The 12,278-nt window shown below is 56.3% G+C and overlaps 2 protein-coding genes across 5 annotated transcripts in view; one reads left to right on the forward strand and one right to left on the reverse strand.

Annotated features, from left to right (window-relative positions):
* LOC141078033 (uncharacterized) overlaps nucleotides 1-4,590 on the reverse strand; it is a 41,113-nt gene extending 36,523 nt beyond the window's left edge. For 2 of the 3 annotated variants that reach the window (XM_073564838.1, XM_073564837.1), the window contains exon 1: nucleotides 4,411-4,590. In XM_073564838.1, coding sequence (XP_073420939.1) covers nucleotides 4,411-4,575 — 165 coding nt within the window. In that variant the 5' untranslated portion in view covers nucleotides 4,576-4,590. The remainder of the gene's footprint in view (nucleotides 1-4,410) is intronic. The other variant, XM_073564839.1, reaches the window with a different exon arrangement.
* LOC141078034 (gastrula zinc finger protein XlCGF66.1-like) overlaps nucleotides 4,547-12,278 on the forward strand; it is an 80,895-nt gene continuing 73,163 nt past the window's right edge. For both annotated transcript variants that reach the window (XM_073564840.1, XM_073564842.1), the window contains exon 1: nucleotides 4,547-4,765. In XM_073564840.1, the coding sequence (XP_073420941.1) occupies nucleotides 4,562-4,765 (204 nt within the window). In that variant the 5' untranslated portion in view covers nucleotides 4,547-4,561. The remainder of the gene's footprint in view (nucleotides 4,766-12,278) is intronic.

Consider the following 12,278-nt stretch of genomic DNA (forward strand, 5'->3'; position numbering starts at 1 on the left):
GATACACATAGGGGGCGCCAGGATGGATACACATGGTGGAGCGAGGATGGAAACACATGGTTTGCTCTGCCTCCTGCTGTATTAGCCTGTTGCTTGCTGCCAGTTCACACCTGAGCGCTGAAATAGTGGGGGCGAGGTTGTGTAACCTCAGTAATTTTGCACATCAGACGTGTTGGAATTTTTAGGGTCTTTTGCGTGATTGCAGACAGTGCCTTTCCTGTCCTATCTAGACAGCTTGGGCCCCACCATTTGCTCAATCTATTTTCTGCCTGTGTTTGTGCTTCATCTCGTCTCACGGACAATATATGTTTGGGGGCTATCTATTCCTTTAGGGTCTGCTCCGGGGAAGTTTAGATTTCACCTTTCTTACTTCAGGCTTAGTTATCTCTCCGGCTGTGCTGAGGCGTCTAGGGCATCGTAGGTACGCCCCATGGCTACTGCTAGTTGTGTTGTTAAGATTAAGGGTCTGCAATCCGCTGAGTGACCAACCTCTCTGGTTTTCTGGTGGCTTAGCCTATTGCTCCATCCTCCTCGATGACCCATTGATAACAGGGGGGCAGCATGGACACACATGGGGTGCCACAATGGACACACATGGGGTGCCACAATGGACACACATGGGGTGCCACAATGGACACACATGGGGTGCCACGATGGACACACATGGGGTGCCAGGATGGACACACATGGGGTGCCAGGATGGACACACATGGGGTGCCAGGATGGACACACATGGGGTGCCAGGATGGACACACATGGGGGGCCAGGATGGACACACATGGGGGGCCAGGATGGAGACACATGGGGGGCCAGGATGGAGACACATGGGGGGCCAGGATGGATGAAAATGGATGGCCAAGATAGAGACACATTGGGGGGACCAGGATAGATACAAATAGGGGGGCAGGATGGCTACACACGGGGGGGGGGCAGGATGGCTACACACGGGGGGGGGGCAGGATGGCTACACACGGGGGGGGGGGCCAGGATGGCTACACAAGGGGGGGGGCCAGGATGGCTACACACGGGGGGGGGGGCCAGGATGGCTACACACGGGGGGGGGGCCAGGATGGCTACACACGGGGGGGGGCCAGGATGGCTACACACGGGGGGGGGGCCAGGATGGCTACACACGGGGGGGGGGGCCAGGATGGCTACACACGGGGGGGGGGGCCAGGATGGCTACACACGGGGGGGGGGCCAGGATGGCTACACACGGGGGGGGGGCCAGGATGGCTACACACGGGGGGGGGGGGCCAGGATGGCTACACACGGGGGGGGGGGCCAGGATGGCTACACACGGGGGGGGGGGCCAGGATGGCTACACACGGGGGGGGGGGCCAGGATGGCTACACACGGGGGGGGGGGGCCAGGATGGCTACACACAGGGGGGGCAGGATGGCTACACACGGGGGGGGCAGGATGGCTACACACGGGGGGGGGCAGGATGGCTACACACGGGGGGGGGCAGGATGGCTACACACGGGGGGGGCCAGGATGGCTACACACGGGGGGGGCCAGGATGGCTACACACGGGGGGCCAGGATGGACACACACGGAGGGCCAGGATGGCGACACATGGGGGGCCAGGATGGCGACACATGGGGGGCCAGGATGGCGACACATGGGGGGCCAGGATGGCGACACATGGGGGGCCAGGATGGCGACACATGGGGGGCCAGGATGGCGACACATGGGGGGCCAGGATGGCGACACATGGGGGGCCAGGAAGGCGACACAGGGGGGGCCAGGATGGATACATACGAGAGGGCCAGGATGGATACACATGGGGGGTCCAGGATGGATACACATGGGGGGTCCAGGATGGATACCCATGGGGGTCCAGGATGGATACACATGGGGGGTCCAGGATGGATACACATGGGGGGTCCAGGATGGATACACATGGGGGGTCCAGGATGGATACACATGGGGGGTCCAGGATGGATACACATGGGGGGCCAGGATGCATACACATGGGGGGCCAGGATGCATACACATGGGGGGCCAGGATGCATACACATGGGGGGCCAGGATGCATACACATGGGGGGCCAGGATGCATACACATGGGGGGGCCAGGATGGATACACATGGGGGGGCCAGGATGGATACACATGGGGGGGGCCAGGATGGATACACATGGGGGGGGCCAGGATGGATACACATGGGGGGCCAGGATGGATACACATGGCGGGGCCAGCAGGGCTGTGGAGTCGGAGTCGGAGTCGTGGAGTCGTAGTCGGTGCTCATTTTGGTGGAGTCGGAGTTGGAGTCGGTATAAAATGGACCGACTCCTAAAATATATAATAAATTGGGTACAGTAATTCAATGCAGGATGTGCTGAATATTTTTTCATAGGAGTTTGGGAAAGTTATGAAATGTCCTATAAATGGCTGTTATATTCCTGATCTAAGGCTACATTCACACACAGCGTTTTTTGAGGATACGTTTTTCAGGTGCAAAAGCTGATCATCTTTTTAAAAAACTGCATCACTTGAAAGGTTTTTGAGCTCATAGATAATGTTTTCAATAGCAAAAGCAGATTAGAAATCTGCTCTATCCATATCTGTCTATCCATATCGTATCTGTACCAAAAAGAATGAAAACCGGGTAGTACACCAATATATATTCTGTTCTATCTAAATATCTTGATTATTGGATCATAAAAATGATTAAATGTCTGAGGTTCACATTGTACTACAATAAATTTTTCACTTAAATATAAGCAATATGTGTGGGAGTCGGAGTCGTGGAGTCGGAGTCGCAGGTTTGGCTTACCGACTCCACAGCCCTGGGGGCCAGAATGGATACACATGGGGGGGCCAGGATGGATACACATGGGGGGGCCAGGATGGATACATACGGGGGGGCCAGGATGGATACATACGAGAGGGCCAGGATGGATACATACGAGAGGGCCAGGATGGATACATACGAGAGGGCCAGGATGGATACACATGGGGGGGCCAGGATGGATACACATGGGGGGGCCAGGATGGATACACATGGGGGGGCCAGGATGGATACACATGGGGGGCTAGGATGGATACACATGGGGGGGTCAGGATGGATACACATGGGGGGGCTAGGATGGATACACATGGGGGGGCTAGGATGGATACACATGGGGGGGCTAGGATGGATACACATGGGGGGGCCAGGATGGATACACACGGGGGGGGCCAGGATGGATAAACACGGGGGGGCTAGGATGGATACACATGGGGGGGCTAGGATGGATACACATGGGGGGGCTAGGATGGATACACATGGGGGGGCCAGGATGGATACACATGGGGGGCCAGGATGGATACACACGGGGGGGCCAGGATGGATAAACATGGGGGGGCCAGGATGGATAAACATGGGGGGGCCAGGATGGATACACATGGGGGGGCCAGGATGGAAACACATGGGGGGGTCAGGATGGAAACACATGGGGGGGCCAGGATGGATACACATGGGGGGGCCAGGATGGATACACATGGGGGGGCCAGGATGGATACACATGGGGGGGTCAGGATGGATACACATGGGGGGGCCAGGATGGAGACACATGGGGGGCCAGGATGGATACACATGGGGGGCAGGATGGAGACACATGGGGAGCCAGGATGGATACACATGGGGGGGCCAGGATGGATACACATGGGGGGGTCAGGATGGATACACATGGGGGGGCTAGGATGGATACACATGGGGGGGCTAGGATGGATACACATGGGGGGGCTAGGATGGATACACATGGGGGGGCCAGGATGGATACACATGGGGGGGCCAGGATGGATACACACGGGGGGGGCCAGGATGGATAAACACGGGGGGGCTAGGATGGATACACATGGGGGGGCTAGGATGGATACACATGGGGGGGCTAGGATGGATACACATGGGGGGGCTAGGATGGATACACATGGGGGGGCCAGGATGGATACACATGGGGGGCCAGGATGGATACACACGGGGGGGCCAGGATGGATAAACATGGGGGGGCCAGGATGGATAAACATGGGGGGGTCAGGATGGATACACATGGGGGGGCCAGGATGGAAACACATGGGGGGGTCAGGATGGAAACACATGGGGGGGCCAGGATGGATACACATGGGGGGGCCAGGATGGATACACATGGGGGGGCCAGGATGGATACACATGGGGGGGCCAGGATAGATACACAGGGGGGGGGCCAGGATAAGAAGCTAGGATGGATATATTGGGGCCAAGATGCATAAGAGCCAGGATGTATATATATATATATATATATTGGGGTCTGTATGGATTTATGGGGGGTGGAGCAGGACAAGGGATCAGGATGCATATATAAAGGGGCAACAAAACCCCAAGAGCGCCTCAGTGCAGAAGGGGTTAATGTCCCCCGCGCTCAGTAATGGGGGGAATCTCCACATACCTCCACCTGCAGGGCCGCACTCCACATATATGGCTGCTCTGTGCACAGGACCTGTGATGAGGTCACAGGAGAGGAGGAGTCAGGGGTCACATGATCTCCGGAGGGCGGACACCAGCGATATGCTAGATACTTAACTATATGGGCGCCGTCCATGTGTGACGTCATTTCTAGGGGCGTGTCATACCTTGAGGGGGAGTGTTCTGACAGTGTAGAGGCTAAATCCTGGGAGCCTGAACGAGCTGTGGTGACGTCACGCCCATGTGACCAGAAGGGGCGGCGCCTCCTCCATGCGGCAGACAGGAGGAAGCCTCAGGTGTCATGGCGACAGGTGTTGTGTTTTGGGCTGACAGATCAGGTAAGTGGACGTTGCTTGCTTGGGACTGCCTGGGCCGAAGTGCGCGGCCGCTCGCCCTGTTGGCTGCAGTCGCGGCGCCGCTCCCTTAACCCCTTCATGCCCGAGCCGTTTCCTGCCGTTCTGTCCCCTGTCCCTGTATGAGGTAATAACTCAGGAACGTCTCCATGGATCCCGGCCGTTCTGTCCCCTGTCCCTCTATGAGGTAATAACTCAGGAACGTCTCCATGGATCCCGGCCGTTCTGTCCCCTGTATGAGGTAATAACTCAGGAACGCCTCCATGGATCCCGGCCGTTCTGTCCCCTGTCCCTGTATGAGGTAATAACTCAGGAACGCCTCCATGGATCCCGGCCGTTCTGTCCCCTGTCCCTGTATGAGGTAATAACTCAGGAACGCCTCCATGGATCCCGGCCGTTCTGTCCCCTGTGCCTCTATGAGGTAATAACTCAGGAACGTCTCCATGGATCCCGGCCGTTCTGTCTCCTGTCCCTGTATGAGGTAATAACTCAGGAACGTCTCCATGGATCCCGGCCGTTCTGTCCCCTGTGCCTCTATGAGGTAATAACTCAGGAACGTCTCCATGGATCCCGGCCGTTCTGTCTCCTGTCCCTGTATGAGGTAATAACTCAGGAACGTCTCCATGGATCCCGGCCGTTCTGTCTCCTGTCCCTGTATGAGGTAATAACTCAGGAACGCCTCCATGGATCCCGGCCGTTCTGTCCCCTGTCCCTGTATGAGGTAATAACTCAGGAACGCCTCCATGGATCCCGGCCGTTCTGTCCCCTGTCTCTGTATGAGGTAATAACTCAGGAACGCCTCCATGGATCCCGGCCGTTCTGTCCCCTGTCCCTGTATGAGGTAATAACTCAGGAACGCCTCCATGGATCCCGGCCGTTCTGTCTCCTGTCCCTGTATGAGGTAATAACTCAGGAACGCCTCCATGGATCCCGGCCGTTCTGTCCCCTGTCCCTCTATGAGGTAATAACTCAGGAACGCCTCCATGGATCCCGGCCGTTCTGTCCCCTGTCTCTGTATGAGGTAATAACTCAGGAACGCCTCCATGGATCCCGGCCGTTCTGTCCCCTGTCCCTGTATGAGGTAATAACTCAGGAACGTCTCCATGGATCCCGGCCGTTCTGTCCCCTGTCCCTGTATGAGGTAATAACTCAGGAACGCCTCCATGGATCCCGGCCGTTCTGTCCCCTGTCCCTGTATGAGGTAATAACTCAGGAACGCCTCCATGGATCCCGGCCGTTCTGTCCCCTGTCCCTGTATGAGGTAATAACTCAGGAACGCCTCCATGGATCCCGGCCGTTCTGTCCCCTGTCCCTGTATGAGGTAATAACTCAGGAACGTCTCCATGGATCCCGGCCGTTCTGTCCCCTGTCTCTGTATGAGGTAATAACTCAGGAACGTCTCCATGGATCCCGGCCGTTCTGTCCCCTGTCCCTGTATGAGGTAATAACTCAGGAACGTCTCCATGGATCCCGGCCGTTCTGTCCCCTGTCCCTGTATGAGGTAATAACTCAGGAACGTCTCCTTGGATCCCGGCCGTTCTGTCCCCTGTCCCTGTATGAGGTAATAACTCAGGAACGCCTCCATGGATCCCGGCCGTTCTGTCCCCTGTCCCTGTATGAGGTAATAACTCAGGAACGCCTCCATGGATCCCGGCCGTTCTGTCCCCTGTCCCTGTATGAGGTAATAACTCAGGAACGTCTCCATGGATCCCGGCCGTTCTGTCCCCTGTCCCTGTATGAGGTAATAACTCAGGAACGTCTCCATGGATCCCGGGCGTTCTGTCCCCTGTCCCTGTATGAGGTAATAACTCAGGAACGCCTCCATGGATCCCGGCCGTTCTGTCCCCTGTCCCTGTATGAGGTAATAACTCAGGAACGCCTCTATGGATCCCGGCCGTTCTGTCCCCTGTCCCTGTATGAGGTAATATCTCAGGAACGCCTCCATGGATCCCGGCCGTTCTGTCCCCTGTCCCTGTATGAGGTAATAACTCAGGAACGTCTCCATGGATCCCGGCCGTTCTGTCCCCTGTCCCTGTATGAGGTAATAACTCAGGAACGCCTCCATGGATCCCGGCCGTTCTGTCCCCTGTCCCTGTATGAGGTAATAACTCAGGAACGCCTCCATGGATCCCGGCCGTTCTCACCCCTGTCTCTGTATGAGGTAATAACTCAGGAACGTCTCCATGGATCCCGGCCGTTCTGTCCCCTGTCCCTGTATGAGGTAATAACTCAGGAACGCCTCCATGGATCCCGGCCGTTCTGTCCCCTGTCCCTGTATGAGGTAATAACTCAGGAACGCCTCCATGGATCCCGGCCGTTCTCACCCCTGTCTCTGTATGAGGTAATAACTCAGGAACGTCTCCATGGATCCCGGCCGTTCTGTCCCCTGTCCCTGTATGAGGTAATAACTCAGGAACGCCTCCATGGATCCCGGCCGTTCTGTCCCCTGTCCCTGTATGAGGTAATAACTCAGGAACGTCTCCATGGATCCCGGCCGTTCTGTCCCCTGTCTCTGTATGAGGTAATAACTCAGGAACGCCTCCATGGATCCCGGCCGTTCTGTCCCCTGTCTCTGTATGAGGTAATAACTCAGGAACGCCTCCATGGATCCCGGCCGTTCTGTCCCCTGTCCCTGTATGAGGTAATAACTCAGGAACGCCTCCATGGATCCCGGCCGTTCTGTCCCCTGTCTCTGTATGAGGTAATAACTCAGGAACGCCTCCATGGATCCCGGCCGTTCTGTCCCCTGTCTCTGTATGAGGTAATAACTCAGGAACGCCTCCATGGATCCCGGCCGTTCTCACCCCTGTCCCTGTATGAGGTAATAACTCAGGAACGCCTCCATGGATCCCGGCCGTTCTGTCCCCTGTCTCTGTATGAGGTAATAACTCAGGAACGCCTCCATGGATCCCGGCCGTTCTGTCCCCTGTCCCTGTATGAGGTAATAACTCAGGAACGCCTCCATGGATCCCGGCCGTTCTCACCCCTGTCCCTGTATGAGGTAATAACTCAGGAACGCCTCCATGGATCCCGGCCGTTCTGTCCCCTGTCCCTGTATGAGGTAATAACTCAGGAACGCCTCCATGGATCTCGGCCGTTCTGTCCTCTGTCCCTGTATGAGGTAATAACTCGGGAACGTCTCCATGGATCCCGGCCGTTCTGTCCCCTGTCTCTGTATGAGGTAATAACTCGGGAACGCCTCCATGGATCCCGGCCGTTCTGTCCCCTGTCCCTGTATGAGGTAATAACTCGGGAACGCCTCCATGGATCCCGGCCGTTCTCACCCCTGTCCCTGTATGAGGTAATAACTCAGGAACGCCTCCATGGATCCCGGCCGTTCTGTCCCCTGTCCCTGTATGAGGTAATAACTCAGGAACGCCTCCATGGATCCCGGCCGTTCTGTCCTCTGTCCCTGTATGAGGTAATAACTCAGGAACGTCTCAATGGATCCCGGCCGTTCTGTCCCCTGTCTCTGTATGAGGTAATAACTCAGGAACGCCTCCATGGATCCCGGCCGTTCTGTCCCCTGTCCCTGTATGAGGTAATAACTCAGGAACGCCTCCATGGATCCCGGCCGTTCTGTCCCCTGTCCCTGTATGAGGTAATAACTCAGGAACGCCTCCATGGATCCCGGCCGTTCTGTCCCCTCTCCCTGTATGAGGTAATAACTCAGGAACGCCTCCATGGATCCCGGCCGTTCTCACCCCTGTCCCTGTATGAGGTAATAACTCAGGAACGCCTCCATGGATCCCGGCCGTTCTGTCCCCTGTCTCTGTATGAGGTAATAACTCAGGAACGTCTCCATGGATCCCGGCTGTTCTGTCCCCTGTCCCTGTATGAGGTAATAACTCAGGAACGTCTCAATGGATCCCGGCCGTTCTGTCCCCTGTCCCCTGTCCCTGTATGAGGTAATAACTCAGGAACGCCTCCATGGATCCCGGCTGTTCTGTCCCCTGTCTCTGTATGAGGTAATAACTCAGGAACGCCTCCATGGATCCCGGCCGTTCTGTCCCCTGTCCCTGTATGAGGTAATAACTCAGGAACGCCTCCATGGATCCCGGCCGTTCTGTCCCCTGTCCCTGTATGAGGTAATAACTCAGGAACGCCTCCATGGATCCCGGCTGTTCTGTCCCCTGTCCCTGTATGAGGTAATAACTCAGGAACGCCTCCATGGATCCCGGCCGTTCTGTCCCCTGTCCCTGTATGAGGTAATAACTCAGGAACGCCTCCATGGATCCCGGCCGTTCTGTCCCCTGTCCCTGTATGAGGTAATAACTCAGGAACGCCTCCATGGATCCCGGCCGTTCTGTCCCCTGTCCCTGTATGAGGTAATAACTCAGGAACGCCTCCATGGATCCCGGCCGTTCTGTCCCCTGTCCCTGTATGAGGTAATAACTCAGGAACGCCTCCATGGATCCCGGCCGTTCTGTCCCCTGTCTCTGTATGAGGTAATAACTCAGGAACGCCTCCATGGATCCCGGCCGTTCTGTCCCCTGTCCCTGTATGAGGTAATAACTCAGGAACGCCTCCATGGATCCCGGCCGTTCTGTCCCCTGTCTCTGTATGAGGTAATAACTCAGGAACGTCTCCATGGATCCCGGCTGTTCTGTCCCCTGTCTCTGTATGAGGTAATAACTCAGGAACGCCTCCATGGATCCCGGCCGTTCTGTCCCCTGTCCCTGTATGAGGTAATAACTCAGGAACGCCTCCATGGATCCCGGCCGTTCTGTCTCCTGTCCCTGTATGAGGTAATAACTCAGGAACGCCTCCATGGATCCCGGCCGTTCTGTCCCCTGTCTCTGTATGAGGTAATAACTCAGGAACGCCTCCATGGATCCCGGCCGTTCTGTCCCCTGTCCCTGTATGAGGTAATAACTCAGGAACGTCTCCATGGATCCCGGCCGTTCTGTCCCCTGTCCCTGTATGAGGTAATAACTCAGGAACGCCTCCATGGATCCCGGCCGTTCTGTCCCCTGTCTCTGTATGAGGTAATAACTCAGGAACGCCTCCATGGATCCCGGCCGTTCTGTCCCCTGTATGAGGTAATAACTCAGGAACGTCTCCATGGATCCCGGCCGTTCTGTCCCCTGTCCCTGTATGAGGTAATAACTCAGGAACGTCTCCATGGATCCCGGCCGTTCTGTCCCCTGTCCCTGTATGAGGTAATAACTCAGGAACGTCTCCATGGATCCCGGCCGTTCTGTCCCCTGTCCCTGTATGAGGTAATAACTCAGGAACGCCTCCATGGATCCCGGCCGTTCTTTCCCCTGTCTCTGTATGAGGTAATAACTCAGGAACGTCTCCATGGATCCCGGCCGTTCTGTCCCCTGTCCCTGTATGAGGTAATAACTCAGGAACGCCTCCATGGATCCCGGCCGTTCTGTCTCCTGTCCCTCTATGAGGTAATAACTCAGGAACGCCTCCATGGATCCCGGCCGTTCTGTCCCCTGTCTCTGTATGAGGTAATAACTCAGGAACGCCTCCATGGATCCCGGCCGTTCTGTCCCCTGTCCCTGTATGAGGTAATAACTCAGGAACGCCTCCATGGATCCCGGCCGTTCTGTCCCCTGTCTCTGTATGAGGTAATAACTCAGGAACGTCTCCATGGATCCCGGCCGTTCTGTTCCCTGTATGAGGTAATAACTCAGGAACGCCTCCATGGATCCCGGCCGTTCTGTCCCCTGTCCCTGTATGAGGTAATAACTCAGGAACGCCTCCATGGATCCCGGCCGTTCTATCCCCTGTCCCTGTATGAGGTAATAACTCAGGAACGCCTCCATGGATCCCGGCCGTTCTGTCTCCTGTCCCTGTATGAGGTAATAACTCAGGAACGCCTCCATGGATCCCGGCCGTTCTGTCCCCTGTCTCTGTATGAGGTAATAACTCAGGAACGCCTCCATGGATCCCGGCCATTCTGTCTCCTGTCCCTGTATGAGGTAATAACTCAGGAACGCCTCCATGGATCCCGGCCGTTCTGTCCCCTGTCTCTGTATGAGGTAATAACTCAGGAACGTCTCCATGGATCCCGGCCGTTCTGTCTCTGTATGAGGTAATAACTCAGGAACGCCTCCATGGATCCCGGCCGTTCTGTCTCCTGTCCCTGTATGAGGTAATAACTCAGGAACGTCTCCATGGATCCCGGCCGTTCTATCCCCTGTCTCTGTATGAGGTAATAACTCAGGAACGCCTCCATGGATCCCGGCCGTTCTGTCTCCTGTCCCTCTATGAGGTAATAACTCAGGAACGTCTCCATGGATCCCGGCCGTTCTGTCCCCTGTCTCTGTATGAGGTAATAACTCAGGAACGCCTCCATGGATCCCGGGCGTTCTCACCCCTGTCCCTGTATGAGGTAATAACTCAGGAACGCCTCCATGGATCCCGGCCGTTCTGTCCCCTGTGTCTGTATGAGGTAATAACTCAGGAACGCCTCCATGGATCCCGGCCGTTCTGTCCCCTGTCCCTGTATGAGGTAATAACTCAGGAACGCCTCCATGGATCCCTGCCGTTCTGTCCCCTGTCCCTGTATGAGGTAATAACTCAGGAACGTCTCCATGGATCCCGGCCGTTCTGTCCCCTGTCCCTGTATGAGGTAATAACTCAGGAACGCCTCCATGGATCCCGGCCGTTCTGTCCCCTGTCTCTGTATGAGGTAATAACTCAGGAACGCCTCCATGGATCCCGGCCGTTCTGTCCCCTGTATGAGGTAATAACTCAGGAACGTCTCCATGGATCCCGGCCGTTCTGTCCCCTGTCCCTGTATGAGGTAATAACTCAGGAACGTCTCCATGGATCCCGGCCGTTCTGTCCCCTGTCCCTGTATGAGGTAATAACTCAGGAACGTCTCCATGGATCCCGGCCGTTCTGTCCCCTGTCCCTGTATGAGGTAATAACTCAGGAACGCCTCCATGGATCCCGGCTGTTCTGTCCCCTGTCTCTGTATGAGGTAATAACTCAGGAAAGTCTCCATGGATCCCGGCCGTTCTGTCCCCTGTCTCTGTATGAGGTAATAACTCAGGAACGTCTCCATGGATCCCGGCCGTTCTGTCCCCTGTCTCTGTATGAGGTAATAACTCAGGAACGCCTCCATGGATCCCGGCCGTTCTGTCCCCTGTCTCTGTATGAGGTAATAACTCAGGAACGTCTCCATGGATCCCGGCCGTTCTGTCCCCTGTCTCTGTATGAGGTAATAACTCAGGAACGCCTCCATGGATCCCGGCCGTTCTGTCCCCTGTCTCTGTATGAGGTAATAACTCAGGAACGCCTCCATGGATCCCGGCTGTTCTGTTCCCTGTCTCTGTATGAGGTAATAACTCAGGAACGCCTCCATGGATCCCGGCCGTTCTGTCCCCTGTCTCTGTATGAGGTAATAACTCAGGAACGCCTCCATGGATCCCGGCCATTCTGTCCCCTGTCCCGGTATGAGGTAATAACTCAGGAACACCTCCATGGATCACGGCCGTTCTGTCCCCTGTCCCTCTATGAGGGGGTGACGCAAGAA

The sequence above is a fragment of the Dendrobates tinctorius genome, unplaced genomic scaffold (assembly GCF_039654945.1).
Source record: "Dendrobates tinctorius isolate UK_male_01 unplaced genomic scaffold, ASM3965494v1 ptg000491l, whole genome shotgun sequence".
Lineage (NCBI taxonomy): Eukaryota > Metazoa > Chordata > Amphibia > Anura > Dendrobatidae > Dendrobates > Dendrobates tinctorius.